Raw genomic sequence first — 20580 nt, 5'->3', positions numbered from 1 at the left:
GCTAGCCATTTCATCAGTTTATTTCATGAGGCACTCGTATCTTGGAGTCCTTTTTTTCCTCTTCTCCTTTATTTGGTCCTAAACCTCTGTCGTATGTAACGTATGAAAAAAATTGCATTAAATTAAATAGGTTTTGATCTTTTAACATTCATTCAGAAAAGAATCATCTTCTTTTGTTTTTGTTTTTTCTAAAGATACATTACAAATTGTAAGTGCATACTAAATATGCTGTATTTTCTGTTTAAAATGTAATATATTAAAGTGTCAAAGACACAGAAACAACTTTGTATTATTTCCTTCTGAACCACTCAATCTTATCAATCCACATGGGGAAGAATGTAAACATGTTGCTTCAAATGCAGCCTACACATTTGCTAAAGGGCCTATGACAGTGATTACCGTAATTGCATCTCCATTATTTTTGGGAGACTGATCGGCATTCTGGAGTGGATTTTGTTCAACTTTTAGATGTCTCGCTAGCGACGATGCAGAAAAGGAGTAGAAATGTTGGAGATCTCAGTTAAATAACGCTTGAAATGCTCATCGGCTTGAGATGTTTGTGCCACGTCAAGAATGTGAGCAGGGGCACGATAAAATATATTTATATTTAGGGTTTACAATGAAGTTGGAGGAGTTGCCCAGCAAAGGCGTGTCCACAATGAAACGCTGCAGTGGTGCAGCTGTTTATATCAATGTGAGGCCTGAAAAAACACAATGAATCTCATTCTTGGGACATTTTACACGAACGCAATGAGGGCAGAGCTCCAAAGTGAAACCTTTCCTGCTGCTGTCAAGTATTTCCTCTCATTCACTAGACAGGATTCAGAAAATCTAGGTAAAATGCCACTGACAACTATTTAAAGGACCACTTCTGTAATTTTTATGACGGAAATGAATTGTAAGTGCAATCTGCAGTCATGAAAGAATTTTTTCCCCCTAATTTGACTTCAATAGGTTATCTACAATGATTTCAAAGGTTGATGGAGCTTTGGCTCTGGCATTAGTTTCTCCAATGCTGCCTCTTCATCAGATTGCACTGTGGTTTTATTTACATACATTTTCATTTTTTCATTTTGTTTTAAACAGACTTTGTGTCTCCATTATGATCCCCACCCCATTTTAGAAAATAACTCTTCATCATTCTATTGAATAGCATGTTCTTAGTTATACAACTGAGTTGACAGATTCACCACCTTTCAGCTTTCTCCTCACCTCCTTAGACTCAAAGAGTAGTACCTAAAGGTTTGTTCTCTTCCTTTGCAAACTGTCAAGTTGAATAATCTTTTTCCTCGATACAAGTTGTATATCTCTAAACATGGTAAGTGTTTTTTTTTTTTTTTTTTGTGACTCAGCAACTACAATGAAAAAGCTCAGTTTGACACACGGAGTGACTTCTGGATATCTGGATATCAGTTGAGCCCCAGATTTATTTATTTACTCATCTTCAAATGTGTGGCTTGAATGAATTTAAGGCTATGATTTAGGAAAAAAAATAGCATAAAGAATTCTGACATGGACAAGATCTTGGTAAAACCTGATAAGTGGCAGAAGAATAGTGTTCTTACACTGTGAAATGAACTGAAATGAACCTTGAATGACTGAACTAAAGTAAACATCGTTTAACTCCGTTGTGGGTCCTACAAGAAAACTGGAACAATGCATCATGCTATATTGGCCATCAATATGCTTGAGCGTGGACTGTGTTCAAGGCTTTGAATTTGAGATACTAAATGTAACACACATAGTCTTTTGTAGTAAATCTAAACACATCAAGAATGAAAGTGAAATACATTGTTCATCTAGGCACAAGTCTGTTGGACTGAGAATTCAACAGAGTATGCAGTATAACACAAGGTGTGTGTGTGCCGGTGTGTGTGTGTGTGTGTGTGTGTGAATTTAAAGAAATGCAAGAACAGATTGCATTTGAGAATTATTAATTCAAAGACAAAGTCAAGAAAGACGCGACCTTTGTTGAAGAATATCTGTGGGGTTTAGTTTTTTAAAAGCACAAGATCCGGAACTGCATGAAAGCCAACAAGTCCTGAAATAAGCACACTCTTATTTCCCTTGGAAATCCCCAGTGTGCACCACAGTGAATTTGTGTTCTATGAATCTGATCGATGTTGTAATCGCTGCATTTCCAACAATAGTCAGTTTCATAAAATTCCAGAAAATTGGGTCCTTATTTAATAGCTTTATCTGATTTTTGGTTGTCTAGTTCCAAGATGTCAAGCAAGTCACAGTGTCAGAATAACCTCAGAAGCATTAAGAGAGGTTGTGGTGATACATTGCTAGCAGTTTTTTTTTAATGCAAGATACAGCATTGGAGCTTGTGACCCAAATTGAAGGAGCAGAAGAAACCGTCTTCACACTATGCCGTTAATTCAAGTGAGTGCATACGTAGAGTTCTTATGTTTTTTACCAAGTTAGTTGTGCTTTTGTTGTATTGTGAAACGTGACAGACATTACCTTGGTCATTCTTAACCCTTGGACCACAGCCCAACTATGGGTACCAGCGGCATCTGTTGGGCCACAAAATTATTTTGTTTTTTTTTTTGTTTTTTTATAATGTGGGCCACAAGTGCCGAGGGAGGGGCCTCATTACGTTACGGCTGATGCTTACTGAGCAAACCCACCTGACTGAACTCTCGTGCAATGTTTGACAACTGTTTCCACAAACAGCTTATTTGGAATCAGTAGAAATATATATATATATATATATATATATATATATATATATATATATATATATATATATATATATATATATATATATATATATATATATATATATATATTTTTTTTTTTTTTTTTTCTCAAATCCTTTTTTATTGCGCATCAGTTGTGCAGCACAAAATAAGGTTACACACAAATTACGTTTGGAAAACTTTAACTTTAACTTAACATAAGTAAAAATGAAAAATAAAAGACATTCAATGGGACAAATTCAGCTATCACAGCTGTGATTTACTCGGCTTTTTTGCTAGCGTGTCTTTAGGGTCTATTTTGCTCTCAAAATGTTATTTAACTTCCTGTATCACTTGTGGGGTAACACATTGATAATTCCTTTGTTTCTCTGCTAACAATACATACATGCATAGTTAAGCACACAATCTTTTATGTACCAACATCAGATTGCAATTTAACATTTTTTTATTAAAGGTCACATTCTGTAAGTAACATTAAGGATCGAAGCGCAGGTACTGGTTTAATTGCCTTTCCCTGCCCCCAAAAGAGCAAAGTGCTTACTCAGACCTTTCACTCTTTCCTCTCATGCTGACCCTGGGAACCTTTGTTTGCCTGTTGGGCAATCTATAAACTCAACTAGTGACCTCCAGGTTCATTCTGGAAGGACCCATCATATATCACACCTACAGTATTTAATCATAGCAAGACTTATGATAAGTTCAATGTAATTTTGGCTTACCAGCAGGGGTATTTATAATAGTGATGACTAGATGCATTTGAAAACTTCTTCCTGCAGTTAAATATTGATTCAGAAAATCTACTGGATTGATTCACCTCGCTTGTGGAGGACATGTGATTCACATAGTATGACTGGTGGCCACATTTCAATAATAAAAAAAAAAAAATGATGACAATAGCAACCAGCAGTGGTGTGAAGACCCTGATTCACTTTTGAAAATATAAACTGTACTGTAATGCCTTTCCATAGCAATGCAGATGGACTTTCCAAATTTTAGCAAGCCATTCAGTGTGTCACATTTGCTTAATTTTTTTTTTTTTCTTTCGACTCCCGGGCTCTTACGAAATACTGCTGCTGTGACATTGAACTAGCTTCAAGTTGCTTCGATTTCTCACTGCGTATCTTCCCTGTTATCTTGTCATACATGTCAGCGTGTCTTGTTTGGTAATATCGCCTCACATTGAAATCTTTAAAAACAGCGATGTCTCTTTACAAATGAGGCAGACACAGTTTTTGCGTATTTTAGTGAAGAAATATTTTAATTTCCACCTATCCTTGAAGCGTCGGCCGTCACAGTCAACTTACTTTTTTTTGTTGATTGTCACCATTTTAGAAAATAGATGTAATGGGTCACACGGAGTAAGATTGCTTAGCCCTTAAATACCTCCAACATGAAGCAATTATCAGAGAATCCCTAAATTTGAAAAATAAAGTCCTAATGAAACCTTTTTTTCAAATTTGTAAAAAGAAAAGTCAAAATTAATATGTGTAATAAGCGCTCTATATCTATAACCCATGCTAAATCATGTGGGTTTTTTTCTCATGGAACCTGCAAATGCATGTGTTGACTTGCATCCATCACTTTTTTTTTTTTTAATAAATGTCAAAATTCTAAATTAGTCTCAAAATCATGAAATTTTAGTTGTATCAAATGTGATACATTTGGCAATAAAAGGTTAAAGTGCTGCTGCCTTTTAGTGGGTAAATGAGGGGCAGCATTTTGTGTGTAAACTACTTCATATGCTGGTTGCAGTAGTGCTGACCAATTCATTAAGTCTGTGTTCGGGCCAGAGGTTATTGATTTTAAGACAGAGGCTGGGGGCCGGATGAAATTTGACCACGCGCCGCATTTGGCCCCCGGGCCGGACTTTGGACATATCTGATGTAGAGTAATTATTCTATATAAATGCCTTTACATTATATTTTACCAGGCTTTACATAGTACATTTTTCTTTATTAGCAATTTGTAAATGAAAAAAAAGTTTTGGACGGAACAGATTAAAGGCATATGAATGAATAAATGTCAGCATGAGTAACATATAAGCTTTGTCATGGAAGCAATTGAATTCATAAACTATGGTAAATAAACAGCAAGAGACAGGTGTGATCTTGTGTTTTAGACTTGAGGTATCTCCTTGTTCATTACAAATGCAATTTAGTGTTTATTCTACAAAATACACTCATTTACTGCCAGTATAGTATTTCCGTGTATGTGATGTGGTAATTAGTGCAATTAAAAAATGTATTAAAAACAAGGGCGTACGTTTGCATAGGGACGACAGGGACAAAACTCTTTTCAGGATGTTCAAATTGTCCCCACCAACTTTTAAGCAGCCTTATTTGTGTTATACAGTATGATGACTGGAGTTATATAAGTCATTTAAGATTGTCTTCCCATTTTTAAAAAAAATTGTTGTAATTGACCCCACAATTATTAAGTGAATTATTTTCATTATGTTCAAACTTACATGTACCTCTTTTCACTTGCTGAATGTGCCGGTCCATTTTTTATTTTTTTATTTTTTTTTAAACTCCTAAACGCACATTTGATTGGCTGATAAAATGACCCCCCTCACACACACACACATATTAAATGTTTTTTTTCCAGCCAGCAGCAGCCACTGTAAGAAATGTAAAAAGACGTCAATGTTGTGGAAATGGGGAACACACCACTAATTTTGCTACTGTAATTCCGTCCTGCATCAGTTAGCATAAAGTCAAACTGTGTGAACTTGCTAACCTCCAAAACTCGAGTAGGAAGCTGTTTAGAGAGAAGTCCTCCTGTATGTGTTTTCGACTGCTAACGTTAAATTAACTGAGAAATGTAGTGAACCAAGGTTTACCCTTTATCCCCAATTAGACTTTTTATTTTATTTATGTGGTCTTAAAGCAGTCCGCGGGAGCTTTCATTTTTTTGTCGAGTTTGGCTGTGCTTGTGGACAAAAGCAGTAGTGTTTTACCTGAAGGATGGTTCCATTTTTATTTTATTTTGTTATTCCCTGGCAAGGTTTTTTTCAGTTATATTTAATTTCTTTATTTAGACAATGTTTAGTGATCTTTAGACAAATGTTTTTTTTTTTAATTTTTATTCCTGGATAGTTAAGAGATGAATAATAAGCTTGTATTTTTTGTGTATGTTAATAAAATTTAAGTGATGTTCAAATAATGCAATTTAAATTTGCTGATAAAATCCGGACATTTTTTCTGGAAGTTTTCAAAATGTTTTTTTTTTTTTTTTTTTTGGTAGTTTTTGAAAACAAAAGGTTTTAATTGAACGGTGTAGGCTGAAACAATACACATAAAAGTATGAGTCAATACAGGTTTATTTTGCATTGATCATTCTTAATGTCCCGTCCCCAGCAAAACGTGTACATGCAGGTTATGCCATATCGTTCCTACCAATGTTGAGACCAAACATAAGCCCTTGATTAAAAAGACTTGACGGCAATTGATGTCTCATTCAATTTGACTGGGAGAGCGCAGTTGGCTGTCCCAATCAAAATGGACTGGAAGTCCATCGCCGTCAATGCCAGCCAATGAGTTAATTCTGTATAAAAACCTAGTTTTAAATTGTAATCATTGGCTTATCCAAATTTCAACGATGGGATAGCATAACAAGCGATTATTTACTGTCTATTGTTTGGATTTGTCATGCCTGATGGGAAAATAAATAAATAAATAAATACAATGAAATAAAAATAAAAACATTGCTGATAAGGAAGAGTACATGTCAGGAGCGTGTCGAATTTCAGCGTTTGTGTGTGTGTGTTTTCTTTTTGTGACGTTCACAATTGTGATAGCGTTCATTTATCATTAAATCACATTAAATTGCACTGACGAGGACTACGCAATAGCTTGTTGCTATCCCCGTGACTATTGGCGTTGTAGTTATCGGCTCTATGAGACCACATTTGAATACCTCGCGCCATGGGAAACTAAAGTCGTCACTATGACCAAATGCTCATACTTTTCCCTTTGTGGAAAAGTACGTTTTATGGAATTGGTGAGATGCAAACACAGAGCCATGAGGACAAGTCACATCGCGGAATGTTAAGTATGCATCATAATACACTCCAAACAACAACATAGGTGGCATCGACGCCACTGTAAACTGCGTGCACTTCGGGGGAAAAGGGTTATTAAATATTACTTTAAACGCGACGTTATTAAACTCTACAGAATGAGGTTTGTATTGTAAACGGTTGCAAACACCTTCTGTCACCAGAATTTAGCGATAATCAAGTATTTTCGTCAAAAATAATTTTTGACCACCCCTGCGCAGCCGGCGAAATGGTTTAGTCCAACATTTCAGCCTCACTCCTGCTTCCCGCTGACTTCGAGTCATGAAGCCCGTCAAACATACAAGGCAGGGCCGCGGTCGGAGTTGGGACGCCAGGGACGGGGGTGACTGTAGCCGGAGAGTCGACGATATCGAGGCTGCTTGACCACAGATATGCTTACAATTCCATTTTTGCGTGCGTCAGCCGACTAAACGGCCGATATATGCCAGCCGGTTTTCGTACTTTTAGGCGAGGGGCATAGTTATTCACAGCCCAAGTAAAAGCCAACTCTCCCATAATCAGATTGAGGATGATATTTTCTAATACTGGAAACCCACTAAGGACGCAGTTTCGCAAACAGGTAACCAAACATTTTATATATATTACGCCTTTAAAACTGACTTCCTTAAGTGTCTATTTACAAACAGTATTTATATTCGTGAAACCAAGCAAGACAAACTCGCACCGAAACTCGATGTTTATTTTTGTGGAACTGGAGTGTTGCGTTCAGGGTCCTACGACGGATGAATTGCTGTGTGAAAAGACAAGGTTGTGAGTCAGAAGAATGATGAGGACATATACGAAATAGGCATTGTGGTGCTTCGGCGCCTGTGTGTGATTCAGAGGTCTCTTGAGAATGAGATGAATACCGGCTGCCTGCATCATGGATAGAAACGAGGTTTTGGACTTGCCTCCTATGTTTTGGTTTTCCTAAGCAATCCCAATGAACCAAGGAAAATTAAAGTTTGCCTACATAAATTTACGGTCCTCCAATATATATTATCTGTGTTTGTTCGTTTAGTTAATAAATACATCATTCTGGATTTTACGGAAATATCCTTCAAAGGTGATTAATTACGCACTGATGCATTCTATTTGGCCCAGTTGCATATATGGATTTTTCTTGGAATCTGATTTAGCCAAAAGATTTTAAATAATAAGCATATTTGCCCATGTTCACGCTCTTATCCTCTGACAGGAGCTCATTGGGCGAGGCCTAATACTGGAAGCCCTGCGTATTATACAGTATGACAGGCTCAGCTGGTCTGTTGTTGACTGATAAGATGTCGTCCTCTCCCCATTCTCCCCTCAGTCCTATATCCGAGTGAATTGATCGGTGAATGAAGCCAAAAATTGAACCTTCCTTCTCCCAGAGAAAGAAAGTGTCACTCTCGAGTTGAACTGTAATTCAACTCTACCTATACTAAGATTCTCTTATCTATTGCCTACTGTATAATCATTTTTAGTACCACATTTACATTATACACTTTCGTTTGTAAGGTCCAATTTTATTTGGCCATTAATGTATGGTCATTTTAATCCATGCTTTTCTCCTCGCCATTCTGTGTAATGCAAGTAAAACAATGTAATGAATGACTACATTTTAAATATTCTGTAGGGATTGATAGTAGGTATAGCGATAGTCAAAGCCCTTATGTATTCATTGTGAAATTAATATCATAATTACTTAGTTGTTAGTTGTGAGTTGTAAGTCAATTTTTGTGGAGTATACAAAGTCCAAAGGATCTCATTAGTACTTTTAGAATTGGGTTTTCCGCAGATTATAACATCATCAATTGGCTAATGGGATAAAAATGGATATGACATTATTAAAGGCAACATGTGCATGTGAAGTGAAGGTGATAATTTTCAGCATACTCACATTGTTATTGTCGTACAGTCCTATGAAAAAGTATCTGAACCTTTTGGAATTTCTCACATTTCTGCACAGAATCACCATCAAATGTGGTTTGGTCTTTGTCAAAATCACACAGTTGAAAAAACAATCTCTGCTTTAACTATTAGCACTCAAAAATTTATAGGTTTTCATATTTTAATGAGGCTAGTATGCAAATAATGACAGAAGAGGGTAAAATAAGTGACCCATCGCATCTAATATATATATTTTTTAAGATTTGTCATATAATTGAAAGTGCACCAATAGCTTTGTCTATCCTTAACAGTTATGCACATTACAATATGGCATAACTAAAGATGCACGATAATATCGGTTACCGATAATTATCGGCCGATAATGGCAATTATGACGTCACATAGATAAATCAGTAAAAAAAAAAAATTCAACCAATAATGCAATCCGATAATTATATACTTGATTTAGTTTCCAAATGTGCGCAAACGAAGCAGTTTTGTCCACTTCTCCACTGCCGCCTCCTCAACCCCTCCTCTCTCTGAAGCCCCTGAGGGGGGAGAGGTTGAGGAGTATGGCGTCATAGAGGAGGCGGAGTTACACAACAGAGTTGGGGCAATATTATGGCGGCTCTCACTAACGTGGGTTGTTTTCCATGTGATAAACAAACGTTGCTCTCGCCCTCTGCAAAACATGCACTGCAGAAGTTCCTCGAGGCGGAAAGAAAGAGTCCTCATTCAACACCACTAACCCAGCATCCATTTAAAACTGCATCACAAAGATTTTTGCAACGTATACGAGGCTGCTGCTAGCGCGAATGCTACAGCTAAACACACATAAACTAAGCTAAACTACGGGGCTTGTGACGATAGAGAGACACTGCTGCCTTCCCAGAGTCTGGTTGTTTAGGAATGCAGCCCAAAGCCGGTGGTAAACTCCATCTAAGGCTAAAAACCGGCGAGGAGACCGATGGTCGACAAGTAGCTGTCTTCCGACGGAGCCCGCCGCTCTGGCCGGTCTGGCAGGCTGTCGGCGGGGCGGGCAGGCGGGCCGAGCCTGATTGCCCGGTGTTGTGCCGAAAAATAGCCGCCCCACATCAAATGTCCCTGCTGACGGGAGCGCTTATTTATAAGGCTTTATTGAGGTGAAAACATCAAATGTTTTCATGGACGCATTTCAGTAATGGATTTACGACTGTAAAATCAGTTTTAAATAAATAAATTACACAAAATACTTGTACTGTATTTTAGTAACAAATCGTGGACTGGGCCACATAACCATCTTTGAACAAAAATGTATTAGTCTACAGGTTTTCACGACCATATCCCGATGACAGTCACACAGGTATGACATTTATTAGTTCAAGCAGAGTAAAATAATACATATTCTAGGGTGACCAAACGTCCTCTTTTGCCCGGACATGTCCTACTTTCACGTGGTATCCTCGTCGTCCGGGCGGGTTTTATAAATTAATAAAAATGTCCGGTTTTAATGATTTTTCACGGGACCAATTTGAAGAGAATCCCTCCGGTCGCTGGGTGGCAGCGCCTGCCTGCGATAACGTGGCTCCTAGTAGTAGGGAGGGAAGAAGTAGTTCTTCTTGTTTTTGTTGGCAGTTAACCCCTATCATGAGGCATTACCGCCATCTACTGGGTTGACGATTTAGCCACAACGCCTGCCCAATTAAGTTTTTTACGATAAATATGTATATAATGGCAACTGTTGACTTCTGTCAGAGCTTTGACTGTAAAATCTCGTTTGGTGTCGCATCGTAGCTCTGCCGATGATTGTAAACTTTTATAGCAAAGTTTGATTTTTGCCTTAGCTAGCTATCAGTAAGCTAAACCGCGCTAGGCGTTATGGGAAACGTAGTTTTGAACTGCTACGTTTGGAAACATGCTGGTTGAATAGTTTGTCAGTTTATTTCGGTTTTTGTTTGTGTGCAATCTAGAACTTTGAATGAGAATATCAATTGAATGGGAATACAATTTGTCACGGACAATTGTCGGTAATTTATAAAAATGTTTAGCTGGCACATAGCCTACTGTGTGTATGTGTATTGACTGGACTACATTTCTATGGGTCTGCATTATATATACATATATATACATATACAGTGGTACCTCTACATACGAATTTAATTCGTTCCAGGACCTTGTTTGTAAGTCGAAATGGTCGTATGTCGAGCAGGATTTTCCCATAGGAATACATTATAATTCCATTAATTCGTTCCAAAGCCTAAAAACATACACTAAATTCTTAATAAATACTGCTGGCACTGTTACAAATGGCAATTAAACATAGAAAAACAAATAAGTTATAAATAAATAATTCAGAATAATATAATAATAAGAAGAATAATTAATAATTATTCCTGTAAATAATGTAACGAATCGGATTCTAATATGGCGGACACTTTTTACTGTCCCTGAACGCACCGCGAAGCTGACGTCTCAGTGAGATAGGTCGGTGCGGTAGAGATAATACTTTCGTTATCTTGAGAGCACAGTCAACTGCTTAAGACAATGGGCGTTTTGTGTTTGATAAGTTCTTAAATAAATGATAAAAACGTGACAAAGCTGGCGATTTCCTTGGCAATGTTACCACAATAATAATTGTCACCTTAACTTATAAATAGTGGCGAACGGTGGTCGGAAGAGGACCATGGAGCTGTATTGTTGAGCCAGTTCAGGGACGCGCACCCCAAGCTCATATTTTTCTATAACTTGCATCTTCATTTCAAAGGTAAGCATCACTTTTTTCCTTGTTTCTCCAACTGTATCAACTTTTTTTGAAAACTGTTGATTTCTCACACAAGAAAATCCACCGTGCGTTCGTTTGCAGTGCTGTCATGTCGTATTTCGAGCATGTCGTCGGATGTAGAAACAAATGGCGAGTCAAATTTTACATCGGATGTCGAAAAGATCGCGTGTCGAAGCGATCGTATGTCGAGGTACCACTGTATATATATATATATATATATATATGTTTTTTTTTTTAAAGTCATTATTTTTTATCAAACTGCATTTTTCCATCCAGAGTGAGGGGCACACTATAAATATATTAAAGTGATATAGGCATCTTTGAGTGAACTTCGAGTAAAATTCAAGTATCTTGAGGCCGGGCTGAGTGTCCTCTTTTTTGGAAATCAAAATATGGTCACCCTAGCATTCACAGTACAAGATTTATTAGTTCAAGCAGAGTAAAATAATACATATTCACGGTACAAAAAAGTCGTTTCTGTGTCCATCGATTGGTAAGAAAAAGCTGTTTGTAAGAGTGACGTGTGGGCGCTCCCATCACGGGGGACATTTCACGCGGAGCAGCTATTTTTCAGCACCGGCAACCGGCGGCGGGACCTCCGGCGAACACCCCGGTTTCTCGAGCGTTCCCCCACGGCGTGCGGGACGCGAGGCGCACGCCTTCGTCCGGAACAGAACCATGCCACGAATATGCTGCGGCGAGACGACTGGGGCGGGCGGATATAACACCGGTACGAACGTAGCTGCCGCCGCCACTCATCTCCAGTTCAACTCATCGTGCACTACGGCGGCCGGACGGAAGAGAGCCTTTTTTTTTTTTTTTTTTACCGAAGTGACCAGAGAGCCTAAGTCCCGGCTAAAAAAAATATAATGCAGTTTATACGACCACCATTCTTGGTGAAAAACATGCCGAATGCCGAGTTTCACCACAGACATTTGGACAGGTGATGTCAAGTAAGCATGCTTCGGCACAGTGGTTAGATGATAATTGTAACATGCACCAAACCACTCATAAGAAGTAAGCCAGACAGTAATGCATTCAGTACGCTGTAAATTTATGACGTCTTAATCAGATCATTCTTCTTAAATCTAGTCAAATAATTTTCCCCATCTTGTTTTGAGTGTTAAATACTAATTAACAGATGAATGCTCCAGATTTTTCCACTTACGTAAAATAAATATTGCTATTTGTTCTTATTAAACCCATACATCTAAAAAAAAAAAAGTCATTTTTCACCTAAATCAAGAAAAAAATGCTTTCAAATAATGTTTTGAACCATACCTATTATTGAACATATTTGAAAATTTCTGACTTTTTAAAGGATTAGGTATAATAATTTATTGCGTAAAATTTGGTTGTTAAGCTTATTTTCAGCTAGCTATTTTTCTTCAAGAAATCTGAGTGAAATTTACTTGAAGTGCTGGCAGATAATTTCACTTATTTCCAATAGATTTACACTGAAAACAAGGGAATTTAACTAGTTTTAAGGAGGTGTGTTTTTGCAGTGTAGTAATGTTATACAGTATGTTAGGAATGGCTTACTTTTAAATGCATTTTTGTGCAATTTAGGTATTTACTCTGTAAGTAATTGTTGCCAAAAGTTTAGCATTTCACAATGTCAGACAATCTGTCTTTATTTAGATGTTGGAATTTACTACTTGTTCACATTTGATGTTGAAAAAAAGGAGCAATAAATTATATTTTTGCACAGTAATGTTTTCTCTTGTGTATACTTTAGAATTTTACATAAATCTTTTAATAGAATTATCGGCTTGACGTTATCAATTATCGGTTGGAACGAGGAGGAAACTATCGGTATCGGTTGAAAAATGTATTATCGTGCATCACTAGTCATAACTAGTGATGGTGAGTTATGATAGCCAACATCGAGATGCACAGTCTAAGATGTGCAGTTGTGGTCCACATAGCACTTTATCTGCCCTGTTAATTTTTGGGGTCATTTATGGACTCTTTCCTACAGGCTTGCGGCTTAGGTGCCAACTTCTTTTTAACATGGCGTTGTGGAAGTAACTTTACCAGCAATAATCTGTGAAATAAATATCCCTGTAAAGTTCTGAGGATGACATTTGGAATTTGACTTTTGTGTTTAATCATAAAATATGAGTTAGACGATTCAATAATTGCGCCTTATTAGACCAACATTTTATGGGGGCGAAATACCGTAGAAGTTTTACCATCAAGTCTAACACCACAACATTGTAAGCACTTCTGGATACTTGAAGAACTCAGCAAACAAAGGATTCATTCTGGGTGTGTGTTTCTTTTTTTCCCCCAAGAGTCATATACATGGATATGAAAAAGATGAGGTCATGCAAAATTGCGCTCTGTAGCTAAGCTCTGTTCAGTGTGCATGAACGGATCAACTCTCCATGTGTTTTGGGGTTTTTTTTGGGGGGGGGGGGGGGGTGTCAGCAACACTTGTTTCAAAAGAAGGCCTAGCTAGGCTCTGTAACAGAATCAGTTTTTTTTCCTCATTTTTCAATGATAACTACTACATCTATCTATACAGGCAATATACACATTTTTAAACGATAGTTAAATGCGCTTCCATTATATGACAGAAGTTCCAATAAACCCGTTTATCCACATGCTGAATTCATACAGCAAAATAATAGTGCTGTGTTCAGTTAAAAATGCTCATTTTTCACTTTAAGGACATTTTTTTAGTAACATTATTTCAGTATTCATATTATTGAGAAAAGCCATATACTTCATAATGATATTGACGGGGACGCAGGGTCGATTAATAGGGTGCCTGCGTTATTGGCGTGGCCGTCGAAGCTGACCGAGTGGAATCACAGAGAGGTTTTTTTGTTGAAAATTATTGTGAATAAATGCTTAAATCCCTGAATTCATTATAGATATGCATGTAAAACAGTCTCGATTCTTGGTTAAAAGCAAAAAAAAAAAAAAAAAACATGCACTTAGCATTTATTTTACGCAAATATGTCGAAGTACGATGCTAGTCTGTCAGTCAATGTGGCGGCCGCCATAAGTAAACAGAGCTTTTCCGGTAAAAATTCTTGTGATAAATGCATAAATCCCTGAATTCTTTATAGATATGGACGTAAAAGAGTTTCGATTCTTGGTTAAAAGAAAAAAAAAAAAAACGTGCTGGTAGCATTGATTTTACGTAAGGCTTTTCCGCCTCAGTCACTCAGGTGACTTGAAGTTCCGCTCCGAGACCCCCTATTCAAAATTTCAAAATTGTCCTATATGCATGTGTGATACATCATTGGAAATCTTAATATCTCAATTTTCTGGGGGAAAAAAATTTTGAACAGGAGGGCATTTAAAAAAAGCTTTTTAAACAGCAAAACCCTATCTGGAGGTAAGAACACGTGAGAGCAGAATTACGGACGCCATGACTTTAACGAGATATTATTGCGTATTTACCTTGGTTCGGTCCAAAAACTCCATGTTGCATGTATCACTGAGTGTCAAGCCACAGCTGTGAATGGCCACAGCTGGAATTTTGGGGGATTTTATGGGTGAAACATGGTAATATAACAAGGGTCGCAATGCAGAATTAGCAGACATCAAGGAATGGTCGAGAAGTTCTTTTTCATATATTTACCCTTTTAAACGTTTTTTTAATTTTTTTAAATTTTTGTTTGGATCGATTATTTATCATCTAACATATCGGAGAAAATACAACAGTAACAACAACAAAAAATACAATTAAGCGATAGTTATGAGGTAGACTTTTTTACGGACGCCATTTTTTTCATTGTGACGTCATTTGTCTAAAAGTTTAAAATATGCGAGTGAATAATTTTTTAAGGTCACTTTTTTGGTAAACAAAATATTAGACATCAATTAATGATTCTAAGCTAAAAATGACAGACATTTTGAATGATAAATATAATTATTTACCTTCGTTTTATGGCTGGGTTGAAACAAAAGCGGTTCTGCGACATCTGTAAACGGGGGTTTCCAGTGTAAAACGGACAAATTAAAAATAGTTTGGGGCTTCATGCGCCATGAATCTGCTATTGCAGCATATAGACATATTGTTCTATCAAATGCAACAGTTGTTTTGTCTTTAAATACAGCAGTTTCTTTTAAAGAGGAGTGCTAGAGCCGAAACTGCTTTTTCAGTCTTGTCCGTGTTTTCCGCCGTAAATATTGCGAAGTACAGTAACGGCTAATTTCTCCCATTGATTTTTTTCACAATGTTTCAAAATGCATGCATGGTACGAAAAATATAATAATTACCTTGAATTCTAGAACAAATCACTCCTGAGACAATCCTTCCTGTTTGTTTGCGGTACAGCTTTTTTTACTTTTTCAACATAAATCCGGCGTCTGATCGCTGCATGTGTCGCTGCGACCGACTGCAAATAACTGAAGCGAATTGTGGGATGGCCCCCTACTTAAAGGCGTGGCACACTGCAGGTTGAATCTGACCCGTCAATATCATGACGTCTATGGAAAAGCCTGGTTAACTTTTTTCTTTTTTTTGCCAGACGATGAGAGCATTATCTTACGTTTCCTGTACGTTTTACTTTTAATTGCCTTAAATGGTTTAGCAGATTGATCATTTGACCTTGAAACAGATTATTTTCTTTATATTTGGATGATTACATTAAATCTAAAAGATCCATGTCACAGCGCTTGGACCTGTAGTACGGTGCAGTTTTGGGGATTATATAGAGTGAGGCATTAATACAAACTTTATTTATTATTAAATTTGTAAAACTGAGTAGTTAAAATGGAAAAGTACCCACTTTTGAGGCAACACTGGAAATCAATTTTGCTGCAGTGCAACACTTTTTTGGGGGGCAATGTGGACTTTGAATTTTGTTGTTGCTTTATTAGACCTAGGGTTTCTTCAAATAAGTTTGCAGAATTGTGAAAATTAACCACAGTCACACTCTTAACAAAAGGGAGCTAGTCATGGGACTGCCATTAAAAACTGGTCACACTGATGGCTTTTTGTTTTAGGTCTGGAAATTATTACTATCACCAATTCGTGTGAGAACGGTAGTAACTAGTGATGCACGATAATACATTTTTTCATCCGATACCGATAACCGATAATTTCCTCCTCGTTCCAACCAATAACCGATAATGTCAAGCTGATAATTCTATTAAAAGATTTATGTAAAATTTCAAAGTATACACAAGAGAAAACATTACTTTGTAAAAATATAATTTATTGCTCTTTTTTTTCAACATCAAATGTGAAAGTAAATTCCAACATCTAAATAAAGATAGATTGTCTGACATTGGGTAATGGTAAACGTTTTGTCAACAATTACCTACAGAGTAAATACCTAAGTTGCACAAAAATGCCTTTAAAAGTAAGCCATTCCTAACACAAAACATCACTAGCCTGCAAAAACACACCTCCTTAAAACTAGTTAAATTCCCTTGCTTTCAGTGTAAATCTATTGGAAATAAGTGAAATTATCTGCCAGCACTTCATGTATATTTCACTCAGATTTCTTGAAGAAAAATAGCTAGCTAAAAATAAGCTTAACAGCCTAATTTTACGCAATACATTATTATACTTAATCCTAAAAAAAAGTCAGAAATGTTCAAATATGTTCAAGAATAGGCAATATATGGTTCAAAACATTATTTGAAAGCAATTTTTTTTTTTTAGGTGAAAAATGACCTTTTTTTTTTTTTTTTTTTTTTTTTTTTTTTTTAGATGTATGGGCTTAAAAAGAACAAATGGCAATATTTACTTAAAGTAAGTGGAATAATCTGGCGCATTTATCTGTTAACGAGTCTAACACTCAAAACAAGATGGGGGAAATTATTTGACTAGATTTAAGAAGAATGATCGACGTCATCAATTTACAGCGTACTTAATGCATTACTGACTGGCTGAGTTCTTTGTGTGGTTTGGTGCATGTTAGAATTATCATCTAACCATAGTGCCGTCATGATAAGCATGCTTATTTGACATCACTTGTCCAAATGTCCGTGTTGAAACTGATGTGATCAGCATGTTTTTCACAAAAAATGGTGGTCGTATAAACTGCTTTTTTTTTTTTTTATCCGGGGCTTGGGCTCTCCGGTCACTTCTGTAAAAAACGTCTCTCGTCCATCATCCTCCCCCCTGTGCCCTTCAGTCCGTCCGGCCGCCGTAGTGCTTAATGAGTTGAACCGGAGATTGAGTGGCATCGGCAGCTACGTTCGTACCGGATATCCGCCGCCCCAGCTGGCTTGCTACGGCGTATTCAGGGCATGGCTCTGCTGTCCCGCACGCCGTTGGGATACGCCCGAGAAACCGGGGTGTTCGCGGAGGTCCCGCTGCCAGGGAACTTGGCTCGGCCCACTACCGCCTCCTGGAACTTCTGCAGTGCATGTTTGCAGATGGCAAGAGCGGCGTTTGTTTCACACACGGAAAAATCAACCCACGCTAGCGAGAGCCGCCATGATATTGCCTTAACCCTGTTGTGTAACGCTGCCTCCTCTTTGACGCCATACTCCTCAACCCGTCCTCCCTCGGGCTTCAGAGAGAGCAGGGGTTAAGGAGGCGGCGGTGGTGAAGTGGACAAAACTGCTTCGGTTGCGCACATTTGGAGGCTAAATCAAGTATATAATTATCGGATAGCATTATCGGTTGATTTTTTTTTTTTTTATCTGGATTATCTGTGTGACCTCATAATTGCCATTATCGGCCGATAATTACTGGACTGTCTCAGAAAATTAGAATACACAATATTCTAATTTTTTGAGACAGTCCTGTGTATATATACAGGACTGTCTCAGGAAATTAGAATACACAATATTCTAATTTCCTGACTGTCTCAGGAAATTAGAATATTGTGTATTCTAGTCCAGTATAGGTAACAGATATTATCGTGCATCTTTAGTCGTAACATAATTGCTCACAGATGTATTGAAGTGAGTAATAATCTATTCATTCATCCAGATTCTGTTCCACTTGTCCTCGTGAGGGTCGTGGGGGTGCTCAAGCCTATCCCAGTCAAGTTTGGGAAGTAGGCGGGGTACACTCTGCTTGTATTTTTCTTTTCTACTTCAGCCCTTATAGGAAATCCTTTCATGAAAATGTTTCCATGCAACGTTGATTCATTCAATCAATTCATAATAGACTTAGAGGAGGGCAGTGAGCGGATGGGAGGTAACTGGGGGACAATGAGGGCTGTGACAAACAATAAGATAAGGCAAGAATCCAACCTTGATTTCCTGGTTAAGTTTAGACAAAGACAAATGAAGATTCTCTAGTGGAGTCCAGATTCAGGTTGCTCAGTCATGTCAGTGCTTCAGATTTTATTAGCTTCCTCTCAGTTTGAAATTCTTAAAGGGAAAGTAGACGTATGGGATAATCACTGACTAATGCCTGAAGGGGAAAGCTCTCTTCAGACAAGGACAAGCCTTTCTGGAATATGTTTTTTTTTTTTTTTTTTTTAACATCGCGGCTGCAATAAGTATTGCATGTTAGTTTTTTCAGATGGATGGGGTAGGTGTCCATGAGAACAGATTATGGATCCATAAATGCCTAAATTATCAAAAAACTGCTGCACACTGACGGAAGATACTATTTGCATCTTTTCATTTTTATTCTTCTGATATATTTGTATGTCCTATTTGAGAATTAGAAAGTTGAACTACATTTTCTCTCTAGTCCTTCAACAGTTTTTTTTGTGTTTCCCATGGTGCTGAATCCTGCAAAGTCAGTGCAGCCTTGGATGAAATAAATGTGCAGGGTCTCGAGCTTACAAACTCGTTGGCTATTTATACACAGTAATTACAATCAAACAAGTCAGAGTGGAAACAGACCCGTGACAGCCATTTAAGCTTGCGTGCATGTGTGTGTATTTTACTAAGATATAACCTCACAGGTACTCTGTGAGGCATGCAATCATTGAGCCAGGCCGTTTGAGTTACTTCAGTTATTAAGATCAAAATAGGCAAACACGTGACAAATGGCTTTACTCGATTTCTATACCTAGATAAATGTTCTTTTAAAATTGCCAAAATTTCACAAATTGTGTCTTTGTAAGCCGTAAACCTTAACCTTAAATCCTAACTGTTAAAACGAAATCCTAACAAGTACACGTTTTAAACAGTACAGTAAACATGTGATAACTATTGACGGACAGTTCAATGTATTTCAGCAGGGTCTTAGTGTGTGGCAGTCCTTAACAGTGTACTTGACTTAAAATTTTTAACATTTTTCATGACATAGAATACCATTTTACCTGGTTTGCATGGCAATTTGTGTTGAATGTGCCCAGAATTTAATTTTCTACAAATTTTAGGTGGTCCTTTTCTGACTTCTCTGCAAAAATCCTGTTTCTCATTAATATGCAGCTGACTTAAGCTAAGTTATATACTCTATGCTCAGAATTGCTGTTAGTGGGGAAGGTCTGTTGGTCGGAAGCGTGTGTGCATTGGCAATGTGTGTGGTAACTTACACATCATGGAGATGCGTACTACAATCTGCTGAAAAATTACGCCGAGCTTCGCTATTTCACAGTTACACAAAAACGTAATATTCACTCACTTTATACTCTTTGCTTCAACAGGTTCTCTGTGCGCATGTGCACAGACAGGTGTATTTCATTCATGAGGCACGCTTTCGTTATGACTTCCCTAATTATTCCTTAAACTAGATGTGCATCGTATCCATTTTTTAAAACCGATACCGATAAGTTCCTGCTCCTCAAAGCCGATATCGATAACCGATAACAAATACGAGGGCCATTCTAAAAGTAATGCACTCAAGTGCATTGCTTGTACAGGATTTTACTTGCCTGGTACACCAGACTCACCGCTGTTCCAGCTATTGAGTCTGGCCACCATTCAGGCGGATACAATTTCCAGGGCGGAGCAAGCCACAGCAAACAGACAGCGGAGTGGACCAATCAGCGACGGGCAGACGTGACGTTAGTAAACTGACGAGGGAAAGACGAGGGACTTGCGCGCGGAAGTAAACATACGAAGAGAGCGGAGTTTATTCAACATGGCTAGCGCGAGACAGACTGTTGTCAATGACTCGTGTCGATGTGTTTTTGGTAATTTAAAACTGATTTTACCGTGGATTGGAACATATTCTCGGCTCTCCCGTTGACCATCTGTGTTGTGGAGACGACTTTCGATGCGCAAGAGTGACGTTGCTCGTTAAGAACACGTCACGCAAATAAACGAATCTGATTTGTCGATTGATTTTGTAC

General features: G+C 37.7%; 1 protein-coding gene across 3 annotated transcripts in view; it reads left to right on the top strand.

Moving 5' to 3' along the window:
- Window positions 1–2219: 2219 nt before the first annotated feature.
- LOC130927084 (RNA-binding motif, single-stranded-interacting protein 1) overlaps window positions 2220–20580 on the top strand; it is a 39913-nt gene continuing 21552 nt past the window's right edge. Inside the window, exon 1 of one of the 3 annotated variants that reach the window (XM_057852616.1) lies at window positions 2220–2388. In XM_057852616.1, coding sequence (XP_057708599.1) covers window positions 2374–2388 — 15 coding nt within the window. In that variant the 5' untranslated portion in view covers window positions 2220–2373. Of the gene's footprint in view, window positions 2389–7030; window positions 7349–20580 lie in introns of those variants that run through there. The other 2 variants (XM_057852617.1, XM_057852615.1) reach the window with 2 other exon arrangements.

The sequence above is a fragment of the Corythoichthys intestinalis genome, chromosome 12 (genome assembly GCF_030265065.1).
Source record: "Corythoichthys intestinalis isolate RoL2023-P3 chromosome 12, ASM3026506v1, whole genome shotgun sequence".
Classification (NCBI taxonomy): domain Eukaryota; kingdom Metazoa; phylum Chordata; class Actinopteri; order Syngnathiformes; family Syngnathidae; genus Corythoichthys; species Corythoichthys intestinalis.
Note: the sequence above shows the minus strand (reverse complement) of the source record. Positions and strands in the feature narration are given on the sequence as shown.